This window comes from Squalius cephalus (assembly GCF_949319135.1).
Source record: "Squalius cephalus genome assembly, chromosome: 5".
Lineage (NCBI taxonomy): Eukaryota > Metazoa > Chordata > Actinopteri > Cypriniformes > Leuciscidae > Squalius > Squalius cephalus.
In genome coordinates, this window is record NC_137126.1 from 34603839 (window position 1) to 34626568 (window position 22730).

Here is a 22730-nt window from a genome sequence, read left to right on the forward strand (position 1 = left end):
TTGCATTTATTTTAAAAATCATAAAGGTTTTGGATGACCTGAGGGTGAATAAATAATTACCATATGTGTATTTTTTTTATGCTCACCAAGACTGCATTTATTTGATCAAAAATACAGTATAAACAATAATATTGTGAAATATTATTACAATTTTAAATAATTGTTGGTAACACTTTACAATAAGGTTTCATTAGTTAACTACATTAGTTAACATTAACTAATAATGAACTGCATTTCTACAGCATTTATTAATCCTTGTTAATGTTAATTTCACCATTTACCAATACATTATTAAAATCAAAATTAGTATTTGTTAACTTTAGTTAATGCACTGTGATGTAACATGAACAAACAATGAACTGTTGTATTTTTATTACCCAGCGTTAACAAGGACTAATACAATACTGTAACAAATGAATTGCTCATGTTAGTTAATATATTAACTAATGTTAACAAATGAAAACATTGTAAAGTGTTACCGAATTGTTTTCTATTTTAAAATATTTTAATTTATTTTTAGCGTTGGTAAAAATAAGTGACTTGTTAAAAATAAGTGACTTCTTTCAAAAGCAAAAAAGTCTAAACTAATCTTTTGACTGGTCATAAATGGGTCAAGCCCAAAATGGCTAAACACTAAGCTTTTAATTGTCTTATTGTCTTATTTGTCTCAGAAAAACATCAAAGATTTTGGCAGAATATGGGAAGTTGTGTGTGGAGTGGTAAATCACAATGAAACACGAGTTGCATGGTGATGCTCCAGAATGTTGTCTTTGAAAATCTGCTGAGAAATATAATAATAATTGCACCTCCACCACAGTGAAGCATGGAGGAAGAGGTGTCATTGTGTGGGGAGCCTTTTTAGCTGCTGGTATTGCTGAGCTATTTCACTGTGAAAAGTCATTTAATGCTTTGGAGTGCAGGAGAATATTGCAGAATGGCTTGCTTCCCACAAATGAAAAGTTGTTATCTAAAGAGGAATGATCAGATGTTATTTTTCAATGAGACAATGATCCTGCCCAAATTGCAAAGACAACCAAGAAGTGACCAAAGGCTCATGTTTTTGCCAGTCCAGAATTGAACCCTATAGTGAAAATTTGGTCTCACATTAAACTCGAACGAACTGGGAGACATTTTGAAATGTTTGAAGCCATTAACATTAAGAGGAAAAACACTGACTCTTCTTCCTGTAAAAAGCTTTCTGCAAGCCACACACCTCAAACATTTGAAGATAACAAAGGGGAAGGCTATTCCACGCTAAGTTACTTTTATCTACAGTATTTCTGCAATTCTTGTTAATTTCCTGACCAGTGATTTCATTAAAATTGTTAAGACCACTAAATAGTTTGCCATTTTTGGCTTTGCACGCTATTGAAGGCATATGTGACTGTGCAAAAGCATCACTGATGGTTCTGAATTTCTAAAATAAAATTTGTACATCAGGAACATAGTGTGGCTCATTTACTCCTGGAAGCAGCACCTGCCAAACAGTCAGGGACATTCAGATGACAGTCATTACAGTGCAATATGTTCAGAAATATTCTGAGCATATTGCACCATAACAAGCCTTCTGCCACTGTGTGAACAATGAAGCACAGCCCCACAATCATGCTTGCTCCTCCGTTTTGGAAAACAGACACCACTCGCACAATCCCAGTCAAGAACAGCAGCAGGTGTTCTTTCAACCCCCCCATCCCACATCCCTTGCGTAACTTTTAAAACCCCCTCACCGCTTTTGTCCCATAATCCTGTGTACCTCAGTATCATATTGCTGTGACTTTATCCAGGGAGGAGCCTGAAGAGCTAATTTTACTTTGGCCTTGTCCAGTGTGAGGGAGATGTGTACGCATGAATGCTTGTACAATAGAATAACAAAAGAATTGGTATGTCACTATTAAGCCCCGCCTTACAAATATGTTACTGACCAATCATACCTCAGCAACTGAAGTGTCCGCACAACAAACTTCCGTTTTCTGTAAAACAGGTTGCATCGTTTCCGGCTCAGGTCTTTTGTATGGGCTTCATTAAATATTGAGCTGTTTTACTCAAGATGCCTTAAAAGAAGCTCCCAAACATGAGCATAAACGATGCCCATCACATATGCAGAATGATATCTAGAAGTTTTTTTTAATTTTCTAAAATAACATTTGGATATTAAAACTTAATAATACTTTAACAATAAAAATAATTAGCTAGGTTAGCTGATTACCTTAAACCGTATTGATATCGGCGTCAGTTCGTGGTGCGTTCGACCATTTTCAGTTCCTCGGCTGATCGGTTACATCCATAGACAGTATAAGAAATGGACACAGCGACCCCATTGGATTCAACGGAGAAAAGTGAAGTCAATTAGAAGCACTCACCGATGGCTGAGCGTACTGCGCAGACTCAAACTGAGCTTGACGACGTAGATGTGACGTGAGCAACCTGTCTGTCTTCTAGTAGCTGTGCCAAGAGAAATCTGAATCATTCCCTTCTGAAACTTGCAGAGACGGAGAGCGTGAGTTGGAGGTGTCCATGAGCTAGGAGCAGGAGCAACTTTTGCTAAGTATTCTGATTAATTATTTTGTCATTTTGCCTCCACGTCCCCCCGATTGCCCGCGAGCTTCTCCTCCTGTCCATGCGGTAATTTCTCTACTGTGAGACAGAGAGTCGCTTGGTTATGATGCAATCGTTACCCTATTTTTACAAAAACTGCTTCTACGGGGCCATAACGTAAGATACAAGGTAATGGAGTCTTTAAACGCCTCAGATGTAAAGTTATTCGCTGTCAAAGTGACGCCAAAATGAATGGGAGTCTATGGAATGCTAACAGCAGGTGATAGTCTGCTAATCAATGGCGGCCCCCGGGGAAGCTTCAGTTTTTTCTGAAAGATTACCCCCTTGGTTACATCCAGCCGCAGCCAAGGAGGAATTGAAAACGGAGACTTGAAATCAGACACTTTCAGCTTCCCGTACTGACGCTCGCGCTGTGTTTGCATCACAGCTGAAGTTAAATAAATGCAATATTTGTCAAATACACAGAGGTTTCAGAGACATTTTCAATCAAAACTTTATGTGCTGCTAATACAGCGTCTGTTTGTACAAGAATAACGTTTAACATAAACCTATACTATTTAAATACCAATGAAGTAAGGTCTACATTTTTAATTTGATAAACATTACACAATATAACATCGCATGAACTACATGAATAAAATGTTTACTGTTATAAAAACAGAGATTTGTGAGCATTAGTGAAACTGAAGGCGTAAGAATAAACACGAAGCACATGATCGTTGTCGTCAGAGCTTGTGCAGCCACTCTTGAGAAGCTGTGCCGGCTTCTGTCGTGTGCTCTGCTTTCAAATCACTCTCGCGGTACTTTAATGCCATACATCACAGTGATGTGACGTTGGCGCTGTCTCAAGTCGGACAGCATTTCTAACCAGCATGCACTGCTTCAAGTCAGCCACCGATCAGTCTACGCAGCGCTGCATGAAGTCGAACAAGCCTAAAGCCTATATGCAACGCCTAGCGGTGCAACTCGAAAGGGACAACTCAAAATCACAACACAATTTGAAGGCGCAGGTCTGTAATCCCTAGCTCCATTTCTCGAACTCCTGGCCTGACTGAGATATTTCACATCTCTTTTATCCATCTCAGATATTCTGCAGCAGGTGAAAAACGGTATGTGCACAAAAGAAGTATGTCCGAATTCATAGTAGGCTACTCATAAAAGAGTATGCAAAAAGTACCTGGATGACATACTACTTCCGGCGAGATTCTGAAGTATAATCCTCTCACCTCATGGGATAGTAAAATGTCCATCTATCATCGGGCTGCGTTTCCCAAAAGCATCATGAGCAAAATAGATTGTAGAGTGTTTTTTTACTATCTACTTAAGTTTATGATGCTTTTGGGAAGTGCAGTCCATTGTTTAATTTGAAATTAAAGACATACATCTTTATAAATGAGGCTTTTTGCTTTCAGCTGAGAAGCTTTTGCCTCGATTCTCACTTGCAGTCTCTGCAGTTTGTCACTACATAATTTTAAAAAATGCATATGCTTTGCGATGTCAAAATTAATTTTAGCCTACTTAAAAATAAAATAAGAATCATTTTTATCACTTTATGAGCACATTTCACTGATAATCACGCTGCTCATCTCCAATTCATTTTCCAATTAATTTAGCATTTTTCTGCTTGTCTACAACAGCAACAGTATCCAAGGTGGCAACAGTAACCAAGCTTAATGAAGGGTCAATTAGGAAAAGAACACAAAAAAAAACAAAGAAAAAGAAAAACTATTTCAAAGTAAGCAAACGGGGTGAGAGAATAAAGAAAAAGAGACAGTCAGGAAAAAAAAAAACCCCTAGTATACAAATTCTCTGCACATTTTCCCCCAGATCTATTCTTCAGAGCAGCACAAAATCAGAGCTTTCACCACCATACATTTGTGTTTCCAGGCACACCTTCCAATTTGCCTGTGGAGGTGTTTATATTGACAGCTGACATGGTTCATGCTCATTTCACAAGCTGGATCATTGCTCTAACTGACCATGAAGCTACCGTGACATTTTCAGTAATAAAATATCTGCCCTCGTTTTTTTTTTTTTTTTTTTGTCTTAGTCAGTTTAGAGTTTTTGAAGGCAGAATGTGCTTGCAGTGAAAATATGATGTGAGGTCTCAAATTATCTCTTCAATCATTTGAGCAAGGTGGGCCATCTTGGGTGATTAAGATAAAGTTTTTTTTGTTTTTTTTTTTACTTATTCCTGTTTCTATAGTAGAGACCAATATAAGTGGCCATATTCAATATATACAGTATAATGACTCATTGTTCCACTGCATCACATATCCATTAATGTAAACTTTTAAAATGTCTTCAGTGATTGCAGGATCAATAAATCAGGCTCTCATTTAAGTCAGCACAATGCAATATGTCAATTACATAACTTTGGTAAGAAAGCATTACCCAAAAAAATCAATGTAAATGTTCCTCTAATCATAATCAAACCTCATGAATAGAATGTGACAAGAATGAAAGATGATGGATCATTTGAAAAGAAAAACACTTGCTGTGTGTTCAACCAGCTAAAACACATCTGCACACACTCGAGGTAATCCTCAAGATTTACACTGGGGGGATAATTTAAGAGGATTTATCAAACGATTACATCTCCGCAAAAGATGGCGACATTCCTGCTTGACTCTTGTGTTTCTGTGCTCTTATTCCTGTAGGTTATTACTGGAGTAAAAGCTGGAGGTCTCCGACATGGTCTTGGAAATACTGCGAGAGGACGAGCCATTGGAGGGGCTGTGAGTTGCCGGCCTCCCAGCAGCCACTCTGATGCTCCCAAAGGTAACCTTGTGGCCGTCTTCACACGGCTGCGTCACGCAGGAGACGGTGCTCTCCATTCGACTGGCCCTGTACAAACTGGTCTGGGTTTGAAGGTACCGGGTGGACTTGAGCTCTAGACCCTCGTAGGATCCCTCAGGGACGCATGGACAGCAGCGGAATGCTTGCTTAAATCCGGCACGGAACCTGAGGATGCGTGCAAAAATGTAGGAGAAGAATAGACAGATGTGATAATGATGAGTTTAAAGGTGAAAACCGACTTGAGGATATTACTACTTTTGTAATGGATTTTCAGCATCTGAGTGAGGCGGTAAAACCAGGATACATTACAGAATAATACATCACAGCATTGGGCTGTATTCTACGGTACAAAAATTGATCATTTCGAACAATAATGATATTATAGCAAATATTACAGCGACTCTGGAAAGAGCTAGATGTGACTGTGTGTGTGCGGCAATTACTGTGTTTTCACTCCAGGTGAAATTACCTGTCATTGAGGCAGCAGTAGATAATGGGATTGTACATAGTGGAGCTCATTGCCAGCCACATTATAGTCAGATAGACCTGCTGAATGAAGGGATGCTCAAACAGGTGTGGGTAGAACTGGTAAATCAGGAAATAGACATGATAGGGGAGCCAGCAAACAGCGAACGTACATACCACCACAATCATCATCTTCACCACCTGAGGGTTAGGCAAGAAGAGAACATTTCAATATTGGTTCTACTGTATGCCTATAAACACAGTGTCTGTCCTTCAAGCTGATTTCCTGGGTTTTGCATGCTGCCCACATTGTACGAAAACTGGCAGAATGCTGTCAGACATAATTTTCTCGACATTAGCTTTCAGGTGGTCCAATGGCCCAAAGCCACCACCAGCAAGCAGCATGCAAACATGTCATTAAAAATGAAAATGAAATGTAATAAATAGAGAGCTAAAAATATGCATTGTGCAGAAGCCATGTCTCAAAGAGCCAAATTTCAAAAACAGCTTAAATTAACTAATTATATTTGAATGGTCATTTTTCTCTGTTTAACATGTTTTCCCAAGCTTTCTGTAATGTGAAGTGACAATAAGGCATTTGCAGGTTGATTTCCCCAAAAAAGTGTAATCATTTGTGGCAACCTGACAGAAACATTGGGTCAAATAACGGCATGCGGTTAGGTGTAACTACTTGTTGAGGATGATGAGGAAAGTATTTGGGAATTCCAACTGGTGCTACTTACTAGTGGTGCTAAAACCACACGCTACAGCTTTAAAGGTACACTCAGTATATTTTTATTTTTTTTTCATTAAAAACAATTGCACATTAAGAAATAAATACTTCTTTTGAAAACTATGTTTAAGATGAGGTAAACTCGCATAAAAAGAATACAGTCATATCAGTAGCCTAACAGCTAAAAGTTTTATTTCACATGCAGTGAGTTGCATCATGATGGTTAGCAGCATCTACAAAACTGTTTCATTTAAATAACGCTTTTTAAAGCTGGAGTAAAATCTGACAACAATGGTATTTAAAACAAAAAATGTAGCTTCTTTAACCCTAATTACAAATACAGGCTGGTTTGGCTAATGTCCATGCAAATTCACGAGTGAACTAACAGGCAACTGGCTTTTTTAACTGTAAGGCAGGACTACAGAGTTACGTTTTTTCCCATTCATTTTTATACAAGTTGATGTTTCATCACCTTAAACTGTCTCCGGAAACATGCATTTCTACTATGGCATCAGTAACCTCTTTTGTGTGATGCTGCATCCATGCTGTTTCGGCATGCTTCCAAAATGTCACCCATACTGGCCAATACAACACCAAAAACAAAGAATTACTGAGTGCACCTTCAAATAACATATTTTTCAGCAAATGCATTATATTTTTTTCTCATTTTTTATTATTTTATTTAAACTGCAGTCAATAAGCTGCACCTGTCCAGACTAGGTCTGTGAAAGGTAGGTCAGATTCCTTAAACTACTCCTGTTCTACAACACTGGAGATTCCTGATCCATCTACAGCTTGAAGTGGGCCTGAAATCAGCATGAAACCCATCATGACACACGCTGCCAGAAGCCAGAGTATGTAGTAGCAAATCACTACAGTCACCAGCGGACTGTCACAGACTCTTTGATGTTTATGAGGCTCAACCCTAAAACAGGGACATTCAGGCGCTCCGAGGTAGTCACATTGTGTCATCATGCTGTATGTACCAGCAATATGTGCTGAGAGAATAGATTAAGATGTTTTGTGTAAGGAAGAAGAGGAAAATGTTAAGGCAAAACAATAGCATTAGAATGTAAAGTAGATTGTGGAGAGAAAACGGTTTATCTTTACTTCACATGCTTCAAGTGTGGTGAATGGGGCAGACATATACATACACACACAGAATACAGATGAAAGAAGCAGACGGACCTTCTCCCCACCGATGAGTTTCATAGTGATTATTTCATGCGGCCATGTCTGACCCTCCTCTCCTTGCGTGTGAACTCTGTCTGCTCTGTTAACTCTGAGTTCAGTGTCTGACCTGGACTGTGTGTGTAAGCAAGTGTCATCATGGGCTTAAAGGATGATGGAAAAAGGAGGAACAAGAGGGTGATGTGATGAAGACCTTGCGTTTGGCAGTCAGCTGCTCTTGGTAACGGTCAGACGAATCTCCTGGGATCTCACTGGCCCACAGAGTCAAACCCACCACCAGGTAAGCACAGCCCATCACCAGGAGAGGGAGGAAGTAAATCAGCACTGCTACACACACAAAGTACCTTCAAAAAGATAGATATAGATAGATAGATAGACAGACAGACAGACAGACAGACAGACAGACAGACAGACAGACAGACAGACAGACAGATAGAATTTATATATTAATATAACTCAAATAAATTCCAATTTCAGCATTCTTATTCACTAACTGCCTGAAATCCTGTTTAACTATGGTTTTGTGCTGCCCCCTGTGCATATATATATATATATATATATAATTTGTTGTTTGTTTTTTTGTGTGCTTATATTGGACTCAATAGATCCGCTTTTACATTATTTATTTTTTGTACCATTTTATTATGCAAATTGATCTTTTATTTATTTAGTTTTATTTTTATCTCCCATTTTTGATATTCTTTAATATTTCTTTGCATATTAAAAGTGCAAAACCAAGACGAAGAGTAAAATGAGGGAACAAATTTGTAAACCATGGCCGCAAGTAAATCAAATAAATAAGTTTTTTTTTTTTTTAAGTTACATGTGGGAATCTGTAAAATGATTTATTTCAATTAGAAAAAAAATTGCTAACAAATGCATGTAAATGTAATCATACCTTTAGTAAACTGGATGCTAAATGCAATTTGCAAATAAATGACTCTATCAGGTGCAATTCATTCTCAGTGAATTCCTCCTGCAGATAGTAATGTATAATTTCAATGATTTTTTTTTTGCCATTCTCAAAACATTTTTGCTTTGCCAAATCTCTGTCATTTTGCCTGTCTGGAAAATCAAGGCTCAGTTCATTCCTTACTCCTAATACACTTGTTCTGGCAAAGAGCCAAGATCATGAATCAAATGCAGAATGTCAGACATGTAAAGTCAAAGATGAATAAATTACTACATATTAATCTCTCAACAGCAATTACAAAGTGAAATAGACTGCCTTTTTCCTTTGGTTTACAGTCTTACGGTATTAAAATGCATCACGCGTGTTAAACATGCTGACTTGCAAAACCATGGCCAAATGTCTATACAGTGTTTCCTTTTTTAACGGAACTGCTTAAAAATGTTTCCACATCCACAGATGAAAAATCACTTTTCTGAATGAATTGGAATGAATGAAAGTATGTATGTGAACAGATTGAGTGTTAGAATAAGGCGGGTTGTGGTGTCACTATTTTGGCTCATGAATATTAATTACATGTTATGTCATATTCAGGAATAGTTTATCCAAATATTAAAAATGTCATAATTTTCTCACCCTCATATCATTCCAAACCTGTTTGACATTTTATCTTCTGCAGAATGCAAGCAGAAGTACGCTGGAGTCCAACAACACTGTACCTCATCGACTTTCATTGTATGTGTGTATATATATATATATATATATATATATATATATATATATATATATATATATATATATATATATATATATATATATATAACACTGAGACATTAGTCAAAATATATATTATGTTCACAGATGTCAGAAAGAAGAAATTAGAAATAAATTGAGGCTGGAACTGACAAATTCCCATAAATTTACAATTTCAAACACAGTTTGAAATATGTTGCTAAAATCCTTTCTAAAATGTTCCTGATGTTCTCTAAGAGCAGACAGTAAACACCTAAGAGCCAGACTGAGAGATACTCATATAAGAAATGCCACCTGCCACTCTGAAGACAACACAGAGGTCTTTGTAATATTGTTGCTTCCAGTGATTCTCTCCATGAGGGAGCTGAAAAACAAGGCCATGATTAATTATACTACCATTGTTTCATATTCCTTAGTGACACAGGTGGAATGCTGTCTTCAGGAGAATTGTACCTGGCCCCATTCACCCCCCGTCCTCTAACTAACTAGCTTCTCCATGGAACACAGCACAATAAGGCACAGCACAAAGGAATTCTGATGAGTAAAGCAAGGCTGTCCAGGCACCTTACATTGACCACAGATTATGTCTCGTTCATCATTTCTCTAGCAGAGTGCAATCAGGAAACAGCCTAAAAGAGAAGGCGAGAGACTGAAAAAGAATAAAAGAGTGATCGAGAGAGGGTGAGAGACTGAGGGGCTGTTCACATGACACCGTTTTCAACGAAAAAAAAAATACTTTTAATTTACATGACAACGGCATTTTGGGTGCCTGAAAACGCAAACTTTTGAAAACGGGTTTCAAAGTACACGTTTTTGAAACCGGTTTCTGTTGAATCGAGTAATCCCAGAGTGCAGTCTGGACGATTGGGGCGGGGTGACACATTAAAGGGATGGTTCGGAGTAAAATCAACCTAGGGTCCTTTGCACCATGACATCGAGCCAAACACCCCCCCAGAAGCTTGTTTTCCCTTGGTTGAAAATTTTTAAAGTTAGAGCTTATTTCGAGATATCAGCCGAATGGCTTAGTGCAGGCGCTATTGGCTCCAAATTTGTATCTTGTAAATGACCCCACTAATAATGCCCAGAATGGTACCAAACTTCTACAGTAGTACAAATAGGTTCTGTACTCATAAAAAGAGGCATTGGAAAGTTTGTAAGTACATCAGGAGTTTATTTAAATAACACTTGCCTGATGGCTCATGCTACTGCTAACCCGGACACTGACGTCACTTCACTGAGTTGAGAAAAGCACGTAAAAGTCCTGGCAGAAAGCGATGCATAAGGATGTAGTGTAACGACGAATTATAATTTTTTCTGAAGTGTTGACAACTTAGTGTTAACTAATAATTGTTATAAACTGGTACTACCAACAATATATTAGTGGATTCCTGGAACTGGGCGTCGTTACACTACATCCTTAATTATGCATCGCTTTCTGTCAGGACTTTTACGTGCTTTTCTTTTCTGGTTTGAGGGCCGATGACAACAGGGGAGTGGGGGAAGGTTTTATGATGTCTAGAGCATTTTGATTAAGTCCATTCGTTACATCGCCATCTAATGACCTGGCAGCAGAATACAGCATTTTTAGTCATTTACGCGGATCCGTGTGAATGGGGATCGTATTGACAATGGTGTCGTCTGTACGCGGAATACTCAAAGGAAAAACTAATCTGTTTTAAGCATCGTTGTCGTGTAAACGTACCCTGAGATAGTGTTAGACCGAGAGAAGCATCTGCTAATGATCAGTTAATTAGGATAGGGTAACATTTCTCTTTCTAGTTTCAGAACCTAATGTTACTTAAAACAGGTAATAGTGCCTTTTTACTAACCGTTTTATATTTATAATTAGATGGTGGGTTATTATTGTCACGGTTGCCAGTTAGTCACCACCTCACTACAATTCCCATCATCCTCCCTGGCCCTCACCTGCATGCACTTCCTGTTCATTGTTCAGTTTCTAGCCACTCCTCCATTAGTTCACTTGGTTCAGCTGTATCTTGTTAGTTACTATGGTTACTGTCATTGAGTTAATTTGCCCCAGCTGTTTCTCATTTCCCTCTGTGTATTTAAGCCCTCTGTTTCTCCCTGTTCCCGGTCTTATACATATTTATTGTTATCAGAGACTAGTGGTGGTTTGTTTTCTGTTCTTAGTTTTGAATAAAAGTATCCTATTATATCTCCTTCGTCGTGCGCTATATCTCAACCACCTCACCCGTGACAATTATGCTGTTTTGGACCCCTTTGGCTTTCATTGTATGGACAAAAAAGGTTAAAACATTCATCAAAATATCAACAGAAGAGAGAAAATTATATTTCTCTCTTCACAAATGATGACTGACTTTTTGGATGAACTCTCAAATGAACTCTTAAGATTTAATCTTTTCAATCAGTTAATTAAAGGGGTCATGAACTGGATTGTTTTATTATTTTATAATGTTGCCTGGGGTGCCCTTATAATGTTAGTATGGTTTTTACATAAAAAATTGTCATAATTTATAAATAAAAGCCATTTTTCCAAGCCTGATTTCTGCCTCAGATTTGAACGCTCCATTTTAAGGGGCGTGTCTGCTGTGAGACTGCAGTGTAAACGCCCACTGCTGTGATTGGCTGACATGCTTGCAATGAAATAGCTAGTATTACAGGAACTCTCTCGAAAACTTGTACTACGTTTTTACTAATACAGCTATCGAGATAACAAATCGTGAAAAGTATCGTTTAAAGCATTATATTTAAATCTATTCCATCACATGAAAGGTTGCAGCATGATGAGCACTGAGCAGATGACAGACAGTCTGTTGATCGCGTGAATAAAGATCTTATCATTGCAACGCAATTTTTGCACTCTCACAAATGCTTACACCAAATCACAATGCAAACACGATGTGAGTACACAGTAAGAGCTTCGTTGTGTAGTGTAACAGTGTCATTATTTCATCACGAGTTTGGTAAGTGTCCAGATAAGCTCTCGCGGCTCGCGCTGTGCTGTTTGATTGACAGCTTGGGCGAAAGGGATCGTTCTCTTACGAGAGGTTCTCTCGTATTGCGTAGTTACTACGCTACGGGAAAGCCTTTCTTTCTCGAGATACTGAAGCCAAAAATTATCCTTAATTTTTATAATCTTGTCAACGCAGTGCGGCAGCCTGCAGACCTAGGGCAGGCTTACTAGCGTGCCCATTGGCTGCCCTGCGGCAACTGCAGCAGCCTACCGCTGAGCCCTTGGCGTGACGTCACGACCAATGAGCGCGCTTGGCGCGCTTAATGCGTCACAGCCCGCGAAAAGGGGTGTGGCTTAGCGTATAAAAGCGGGGCTCGGAGGCTGCTTCTCTGATTTCTGTCTTTTCAGCGAAGCTCTACGCATCGCTGCTCTCTGAGGAAGCCGCCGTCGAAACAAGCGACCAGCACGCCGAGGATCTCAGCCTGAGGACGCCGGCCGCCTTCGCCGCCTTCAGCTTTCCCTGCCTGCTTCGCTATCCGGCGAATATATCCTTTTACTGCTCTGTGTTGTATGTGTTTGTGTGTTCGCCCCGCGACACACTTTGCATCTAAAAGAGCGCGAGGCGTTGTTGCAAATGCCTCGCTCATCCTGTGGCTCGTGCAGAGCCGCGCTCAGCGACGGAGACCGCCACGTGATCTGCGCTCTCTGCCTGGGTTTCGACCACGCAGCCCGCGCCCTTCACGGGCGGCTGCGAACAGTGTGAGGACTTGCCGATGTCGACCCTGCGGGCTCGACTCGCCATGTTTCACGATCCTCCACCTTCTCCGGCTGCCTCTTCCGGGCCGCGTAAAAAAAAAAAACGCCGCTCTCAAAGGCCTTCCGAGCCGGTGGTTATAGCTGAGCGCTCGCCGGAGCCCCTCCCGCGAGCCTCGCTCTCTCCTTCTCCCCCGCCCTTCACCGACGCGCAGCGGCCGGCCTCTGCCCGCACTGCCGTCGCATCAGGGGGTGAAGCAGACCAGCTGGTTACTCCCCTCTGTCAAGCCGCGCAAACGGCGCCGCTCACAAGGGATGTCAGAACGGACGGTCATGGGCTATAGCTTCCTTTACGTTACAAGGAAGCTACCCCCCCCCCCCCCGGATGACGCACGCCCTCTCCCCCTCTGTTCGAGCCGCGCAAGGCGCCGCTCACAAGGGATGTCAGAAGTAGACGGTCACGGGCTGGCTTCCTTTACGTTATAAGAAAGCTACCCCGCGTCTCGGTCGCGCGCGTCACTCTCCGGCCACCTCCGTTTCTCACACATTTCTCAGTCCCCTCCTAGCTCAGGCGACTAGAAATATCTATATTGCAGTAAACGAGCCTGTTGTTATACACGCACGCCTGCAAACAAACGATGTCACAGCACATAATGACATCTTCCCGCTCTCTCTCCCTTTGTTCGAGCCGCGCAACTGCGCCGTTCTCAAGGGATATTAGAGCGGACGTCACGAGCACCGGCGAAAGGAGGAAGAGAGTGATTTCGTCCCGCTTAGGCCGGACTTCCTCCAATCCTCGCATATTTCTCAGTCCCCTCTAAGTTCAGGCGGCTGGAAATACTAATACTGCAGTAAACGAGCCTGTTTTAATACACGCGCGCCTGCAAACAAACGCTCGGTCATATGCTCGCACTGACTGGAAGCTCATGTGTGCCCCTGTGGCTCAGTGGCAGAACATTAGGCTTCCGCACCAGAGATCCGTGTTCGAATCCGGCTCTGGCAGCAGAAAAACTTTTTTCTGCTTGCTTCTCCGAGTTCGCGGCCAGCTTTCTTACATACAGAAAGCAAACCCGCATCTCACGGGATACATATTTCTCAGTCCCCTCTAAGCTCAGGCGGCTGGAAATACTAATACTGCAGTAAACGAGCCTGTTTTAATACACGCGCGCCTGCAAACAAACGCTCGGTCATATGCTCGCACTGACTGGAAGCTCATGTGTGCCCCTGTGGCTCAGTGGCAGAACATTAGGCTTCCGCACCGGAGATCCGTGTTCGAATCCGGCTCTGGCAGCAGAAAAACTTTTTTTCTGCTTGCTTCTCCGAGCTCGCGGCCAGCTTTCTTACATACAGAAAGCAAACCCGCGTCTCACGGGTTAAATATTTCTCAGTCCCCTCTAAGCTCAGGCGGCTGGAAATACTAATGCTGCAGTAAACGGGCCTGTTTTAATACACGCGCGCCTGCAAACAAACGCCGAAACACGACGCTCGGTCATATGCTCGCACCAACTGGAAGCTCATGTGTGCCCCTGTGGCTCAGTGGCAGAATATTACGCTTCTGCACTGGAGAACCGTGTTCAAATCCGGCTCTGGCGGCAGAAAAATATTTTTTTCTGCTGGCTTCTCCGAGCTCGCGGCCAGCTTTCTTACATTCAGAAAGCGAACCCGCATCTCACAGGATGGTGCTTGAGTATTTATGAGCGTCTAAACATATGAGCCATCAAAGCATTTGCTCTATAACGCCGATGGTGTTACAAGTGTAGAAAATGTGCCCACTCCCATGTGCTCACTGCTACACACAAAACACGGTCTCCCCGGTAACGCTCACAGAGCGCACTCTCATAAAGCGGACACATGCCGCTTGAGTACTAAGTGTAGTAAATGTGCCCACAACTCTGTGCTCACACCTAGCTGCTGCCCGCTCTATCACACAGTTACCCGGGTTGCAGATCCTCTAAAGCTCACAAACATTCCGGCTCTGGCCGAAGGTGTCATAAGTGTAGAAAATGTGCCCACTCCCATGTGCTCACTGCTTCACACAAACATGGTCCCCATGGTAACGCGCATAGAGCGCTCTCTCATAAAGCGGACACAAGCCGCTCGAGTACTAAGTGTAGTAAATGTGCCCACAACTTTGTGCTCACACCTACCCGCTGCTCGCTCTGCCATTCAGTTACCTCGGGTCGCACACCCTCTAAGCTCCCAAACACTGGCCGTGTCATAAGTATAAACTCTGCGCCCGCTCACGTGCACGCGCACTCACTTTTAGACATTACAATCCCCACGCCGCTTTCGCGCCAGGGGTGTTTGTCAGCAAATCGCGCTCCATCCTCTGGGACCGAGCTACCGAACGCTGTACAGCCGGCCAATACTGTTTACCAGCCCCCGTGTTCGAGCACCAGCGGCGCGCACGCCGCTCCATCCTCTCTGATACAGGTTCCCCAATCCCGCGCAGCGCGGCGATCTGAACCCAGAGACCATTCGACCCCTAGCTATGCATGCGGAAGCATGGGAAGCTATTCAGGGCGCGTCAGAATGGGTGCTGAGTACTATAAAACACGGCTATTCGCTTCAATTCGCTCGTCGCCCTCCGCGCTTTCAAGCACAGACGGAGACGAAAGTGAGTTCAGAAGCTGCGCACCTGCTTCAAGCTGAAATAGCGAAGCTGCTGCGCAAAAGGGCTATAGAACAGGTTCATCCTTCTCTGAGCGAGTCGAGCTTTTACAGCCGCTACTTCCTCGTACCCAAGAAGGACGGAGCGTTAAGACCTATTTTAGATCTGAGACATCTGAACAAAGCCCTCATGAGACGGCCGTTCAAAATGATCACAACCAGAAAAATCCTCGCGCAGATTCGCCCAGGAGACTGGTTTATCTCTCTCGATCTAAAAGACGCATATTTTCAGATCCAGATAACTCCCCGTCACAGGCCATTCTTGAGATTCGCCTTCAACGGTCGAGTATATCAGTACACAATCCTGCCCTTCGGCCTGTCTTTGGCACCCCGTACATTACGAAATGCATGGACACGGCTCTCGCTCCCCTGAGAAAACAGGGAATGCGAATACTGAATTATCTGGACGATTGGCTTATTCTAGCGCTGTCAGAGACGGAACTTGTGTCTCACAGAACAGCGCTTCTCAGCCATCTCTGGGTCTCTCGGTCACTGGACCAAGAGCTCGCTATCGCCCCGTCAGTCAATTTCCTTCTTGGAATAGAACTGGACTCGGTGGCTATGACGGCCAGACTGTCGGAGCAGCGCGCGCGCCGCATCCGCCTCCTCGCCGCATCCCTCCAAATAGGCAGCCGGGTTCCGCTGAGGACATTCCAGCGTATCCTGGGGCATATTGCCTCAGCTGCAGCAGCGCTCCAGCTGGGCTTACTGCGCATGCGCCTGCTTCAACGCTGGCTGAAAGCGCGCGTGCCCCACCGAGCCTGGGCGGCCGGCGGCTTGCGAGTCAAAGTGAATCAGAGCTGCATTTCAGCCCTGCAGCCCTGGCTGGCAGCCGTATGGTATCACACAGGAGTGTCTATGGGAGTGATTTCACACCGGAAAGTTGTCTCGACAGACGCTTCCAACCTAGGTTGGGGAGCGCTCTTCGAAGGCAGACCGGTCTATGGCCGCTGGTCAGACCAGGAGAATCTCCTACACATAAACTGTCTAGAGATGCTCGCGGTCGAGAAAGCGCTCAAACACTTCCTCCCATTCCTCCACGGTCACCATGTTCTAGTCCGCACGGACAATACATCGGTAGTGGCCTATGTGAATCGCCAGGGCGGTGTCAGATCAAAGACGCTCTGCACCCTGGCGGAACGCCTCCTCGTGTGGGCTCAGCACTCTGCGCTCGCTGAGAGCCGCGCATGTGCCTGGCCACCTGAACGAGGGCCCCGACAGACTGTCCAGGGACAACGTTCCCCCTGGGGAGTGGTCTCTACACCCCCAAACAGTCCAGTCACTGTGGCGCCGTTTCGGCAAAGCGAAAGTCGACCTTTTTGCGTCAAAAGACAACGCTCATTGCCCAGAGTTCTTCTCGAAGAACGAGGACGCGCTGGCCCAGACCTGGCCCAGCGGCCCGCTGTATGCTTTTCCCCCGGTCTCTCTGCTGCCTCAGGTCATCAAGAGAATCAGGGAAGCGCGCCACACAGTGCTCCTCTTAGCCCCATACTGGGAGAACCAAGCTTGGTTCCCGGATCTAATACAGCTGGCAGACTCAGCCCCCTGGCCGATACCGGTGAAGAGAGACCTTCTCTCTCAAGCCCGCGGCTCGATATGGCATCCCCATCCAGAGCGCTGTCTCTGCATGCGTGGAGCCTCAACGATTACACGCTGATCTGCCAGACGGGGTCATGAACACGATCATACAATCTAGAGCCCCCTCTACGAGGCGGCTCTACATGTCGAAATGGTCAGTGTTTAACAGATGGTGCACTGCTAAGGGGCTCGATCCACAGACATGTGGGGTATCGCGAGTACTGTGTTTCCTTCAAGAGTTACTGGACGCGGGCAGGTCCCCCTCCACGCTCAAAGTCTATGTCACGGCCATTTCAGCGCTCTCTGTTCAGAGCTGGGCCGCGCATTAGGAAGGAACGAGTTCGTCATCCGCTTCCTTAGAGGAGCCAGGAGGATGAACCCCCCGCGACCCCCCTCGGTTCCTATGTGGGATCTTTCACTGGTCTTGGAGGCCCTGAAAGCGCATCCCTTCGAACCCTTGGAAACTGTGGATATGAAATACCTCACGCTCAAAACCGTTTTTCTGATAGCACTGTCTTCAGTCAAACGAGTGGTGGAACAGCTCTTTGTTTCGTTTGGCGGGCGCACCAAGGGTCTCGCCGCCTCGAAACACAGCCTGTCCAGATGGATAGTGGACGCTATTGCTGCTGCTTATGCGTCTAAAGACCTGCAGTGCCCATTGGGCATTCAAGCTCACTCCACCAGAGGCATGGCCTCGTCGTGGGCGTGGTCCAGCGGGATTCCCATTCATGACATTTGTGCAGCGGCAGGCTGGGCCTCCCCCTCCACATTTGTTAGGTTTTACAACCTGGATGTTCCCGCCTTGCAGGCGAAAGTGTTATCAGTCTAAGTCTCGCGTATGCCAGCCCACTATCTGTGCGCGGGCTACGTTGTGTGATTTAGCTCTACTGGTTGAGCTGCACTATACAGGGAATTGTCAGTTCGGACCGGCCGTGCCGCTCCTAACCCCCTAGTGTGTGCTTATGTACGGCGCTAGCCCTCTGTGGGCCGCCCGGCTCTCTGCTATCACGTTCCCCGGGCTCTCCCTGGGACTCATTCAGTGGATGCTGGGCGTGCACGGCGTTGACAAGGGTGTTCCCGTAGCGTAGTAACTACGCAATACGAGAGAACCTCTCGTAAGAGAACGTTTCGGTTACTAACGTAACCTCTGTTCTCTCTAGAAGAGGGAACGAGTATTGCGTAGCCCGCCGTGCTCGCGCCACGAGCTCATTCGCTTCATGCGACAGAAACCAGAGAAGCAGCCTCCGAGCCCCGCTTTTATACGCTAAGCCACACCCCTTTTCGCGGGCTGTGACGCATTAAGCGCGCCAAGCGCGCTCATTGGTCGTGACGTCACGCCAAGGGCTCAGCGGTAGGCTGCTGCAGTTGCCGCAGGGCAGCCAATGGGCACGCTAGTAAGCCTGCCCTAGGTCTGCAGGCTGCCGCACTGCGTTGACAAGATTATAAAAATTAAGGATAATTTTTGGCTTCAGTATCTCGAGAAAGAAAGGCTTTCCCGTAGCGTAGTAACTACGCAATACTCGTTCCCTCTTCTAGAGAGAACAGAGGTTACGTTAGTAACCGAAACGTTCTTTGATCGCTTTCTGTAGGCTATATAATTTAATAACAGTTTAAAAAAAGATTATTTTCATAATACTACGAGAAATTATGTGAAGTTGATCGTTTAGTCGCTGATGCATAAACAGTATTGAACGATTTTAAGAGAAATATCTGAACTTGAATAATTACACCGAAATCACTGATCGCAGATCAGGCATTAGAATACACATGGTTACTTACATGTTGCTGGCAGATCCGTGTCAAGAAATTGTGATTGACTGATTTAATAAAGTTTAACCATGCTGGAATCCGAAGGAAGCTTATGCAGACTGTCTTCTTCCACAAACAGGCACTGCACAATATTTAGTAAACAGCATGTTTATTGCTTGTAAGTAGCTCGATCCGGTTTAGCATTTATCATGTCGTCCTATGTTATTTAGCATGTTTGGGCGAATCGGTGGGCGGGGCTAAACAGGCCGTGTTGAAGTAGGCGTTGATCTTCTTTTGTGGAGGCGGTGTTTTATCCTCTTTGACGTCATTGTTCCCCACTTTGAAAAACGAGTCGTTTGCTGAGCCTGATGTCTATAAAAGCTTTTATTGGACTAACAAGGTAGTTTTCAGTTCTGAAACTTACAGGATATTATTATAGTATGATGATCTCTTATATGTCAAAAGCTCAAGGAAACTTTGATTTCTCAGTTCATCACCCCTTTAATATTTAAAGCTATATCCAAGCAAATGTAAATTTGCTTTGTAATACGTATATCTCTAGAACGTCTACAAGGTCATACAAAATCAAGCACATCTGCACAGAACATCAATTTAGTACATAGTTGAATTGTACAAAGTTTTGGCTCATAATTATCAATTACGTAATGCGGCTGCTGGATGGTTTAAGATAGAAAAAAAAAGGTATTTTATTAATATTAATGAGCTATGGTTGTGCCGAACAATGACAGCACAACCGGCCCATCTTGCCCCATCCTACTCATAACACTCATTCTGATGCCACGTATTCAGACTAGCAAGGTCAAATTCCAGAGAGAAAGTGATTTTTCATCTGTGGCTGTGGAAATTTCATCAACAAAATTGAGCAGTTCCTGTATGAAATATTATAGTAGCTAAGTGGAGAATTGTGGTCTTAAGTTATTGAGTAAATTAGAATGCCATATGTCAGAACAACTGGACAATTCACAGTCAGAGGTAATGAAGAGATGCAGCAATATTCCAGCCAGACTGATTCCTTTCACCGTCAAAGTCAAGAATTGTTTTACTTGCGCTATATGACAAAGTGTCTGACAGAACTGTGTTGGAGAAAAAGGCTGCCAGTTAGAAGCGATGTCTCATGCAGCATCACACTTCCAAATTGGTTTCCACCTTTCAGAGTGTCTGTTTATTACCATGAGTGAACAGTGTGAGGGACTTTCATGCAGCAGTAGCTCACTAATGATATGTAAAATACAAGCTCCAGCACCAAATTTAGGGAAATGGATCATAAAGAACATCACAATATGTCTGTGGTTATGGACCATGATAAAATAACATTTGCTTTTTGAACAGATTTGCCCAGGGTAGAATGCTTTTAGGTACAATCTATGTGGCTTTTGCCATCCAAGAAACAGCCTCAGCTAATAGTGGAGGACATTTGCAGTGGAGGGAGAAATTAGCAGTTATTTCATTTAAATCAAGCCCAGGATTTGGTAAAAGTTTGCAATGTGATTACCAAATGGAAACCTAATTATAAAACAAATAAAGGCTGTGTTTTCCCATTCTCACCTCTGCATGTCTTCTAACTTCTCCACTAAAACTCCACTGCATCTCAGCTTGAGGGGAACATTTGCAAAAACAATCTTTGAAATGTTCTTTCAGGATTTGGACACGTCGGTCAAATATCGGAAAAACAGGAAGGGAGAGAGACTGGAACATCTGATATGGTTTACATGTGTCGGACGGAGTGATTATACCTTATTTAGCATTGCTTTACGTCATATCGCTACCACCAAATGCTTGACCAATTATGGAATTTCCCAAATTACTTTGTGACAAAAATAATGTGGCCAATGGTGTAGATGGGGTGGTGATTTTTTTTTGTGCCAGAGTCTAAAGAAATATGTATTCTTTGAAATAACTTTATTTTTGTTATATGGAAATTGCTGAATTGAGCTATTTTAATAGTTTAATTGTTTGTCGGTTCTCTTTAAATGCTTTAATTTTTATGATATTTTTATTTCAAAAATAATGTTAAACAATAAATTAGCATAATACAATTGGTTAAGAGTATTTTGAGAGAGAGTAATAAAAGGTTATTTTTAAAACATTTATTATGGTGTAATTTGTGTTCTAGACAATTGCTTTATGCATTTTATTAATGTTTGTAGGTAGCAAACAAATGCTAAAGAAAGTGTTAAGAAATTTAAAAACTTTTAAAATGTTACAAAAAGTTCTTTTGAACTTTCTATTCATCAAAGAATCCTGAAAAGAATTATCCTGGTTTCCATAAAAATACTAGGCAGCACAACCGATATTAATAATAGTAATAAATGTCTCTTGAGCAGCAAATATGCATATTATAATGATTTCTGAAGGATCATGTTAAACTGAAGACTGGAGTAATGGCTGCATCAGCATAAGATACTTTAAAAACTTAAGATCATTTTTAAAAATCATATTAAACATGAGTAATTAATTGGCCTTTTTTTTCTCACAATTGCACCTTCTGTGGATCTCTCCTTTAGAATGACCACTGAATGGGACTTTTTTCAGCTATGAGTTGTTCTGTCTTCAGACGCCTCATTAATATTTCACATTAGTTGATATTTGTACATTAAAACATGGCTAACTGCACTGTGAGTTCTTCTGTAAAATGTGAGTTTCATGGCAATTTGCTGAAATCAGTGCTGCACAGAGAGCACCCTGTCAGAATCCAGACCGAGGAGAGCTCAATTTCCCCCTTTTCTCGCAAGGGCTGAGAAGGAGAAAGAAAGAGACGGAAGGAGAGAGAGATGAAGCCTGTGGGTCGCCCCAAAAAGTTCCAGGCTATGCAAACTGTAACAGACTGGCCACATGCTGTTAGTGAGCTATCAATTGAGGTGAGTATGGTGGAGAATGTGTTATCTGTGACCCTCTATCAAACAGAGCCAGAGAACACGATGAAAGGCTGCTGAGATAACATCTCTGCATTTTTTGTAGTCACACTGAATTTAAATTTATAAAAAATAAATAAATAATTATAACGTAATATCTACCTTAGCTGGACTATGTAAGTATGTAAGTGTGTGTGTAAAACTGCCTAAGTGTAAGTGTGCTTTTGCAGTATTAAGTCTGTCTGTTTATCTATTCAAGAGGATGAATAGGGTTATGAGGGATAATGATAGGCAGTATAATGCTGGCCCACCTCAAAGTCTCCTGTTAAAGTATGCGATTCGATCTCTTTAAAAGCCTGATTGTTTCTCCTCGACAGCAGTGAGATCAAATTGAAGACTTTTGCTTAAAAGTATGGCTATTCTGTCTGAAATGAAGAACATATTCTGAAAATGGTTTCATTATTTTTTTCACACTGAAAGTAGGGCTGCAAGATTCGCAATGTTTCTGATAAAAATAGTGATTTAAAATGCAGTTTAATGCGATGCTACATGTTTGCTGTGCTTATTTGTAGGGTTGCACAATTTGGCCAAAATAATTCTGATGGACATGACTATTAACAATGAAAAAAAATAAAATAATAATATTATTACTAAATAGAAATATTACTTTTGTAATATATCACTGTAAAATAAAAAACGAGTATATAAATTAATAACAATCATTTAACTATAAAATTACAATAGTGATATTTCTGGTTGTATTCA

At 42.6% G+C, this 22730-nt stretch overlaps 1 protein-coding gene across 5 annotated transcripts in view; it reads right to left on the reverse strand.

Annotated features, from left to right (window-relative positions):
• Positions 1-531: 531 nt before the first annotated feature.
• Positions 532-22730, reverse strand: part of tacr1a (tachykinin receptor 1a) — a gene marked incomplete at its 3' end in the record, with an annotated part of 37290 nt that continues 15091 nt past the window's right edge. For 2 of the 5 annotated variants that reach the window (XM_079871401.1, XM_079871404.1), the window contains exons 3-5: positions 7938-8088; positions 5825-6021; positions 532-5520 (exon numbers count right to left, since the gene is read on the reverse strand). In XM_079871401.1, coding sequence (XP_079727527.1) covers positions 5205-5520; positions 5825-6021; positions 7938-8088 — 664 coding nt within the window. Of the gene's footprint in view, positions 5521-5820; positions 6022-7937; positions 8089-22730 lie in introns of those variants that run through there. The other 3 variants (XR_013821256.1, XM_079871402.1, XM_079871403.1) reach the window with 3 other exon arrangements.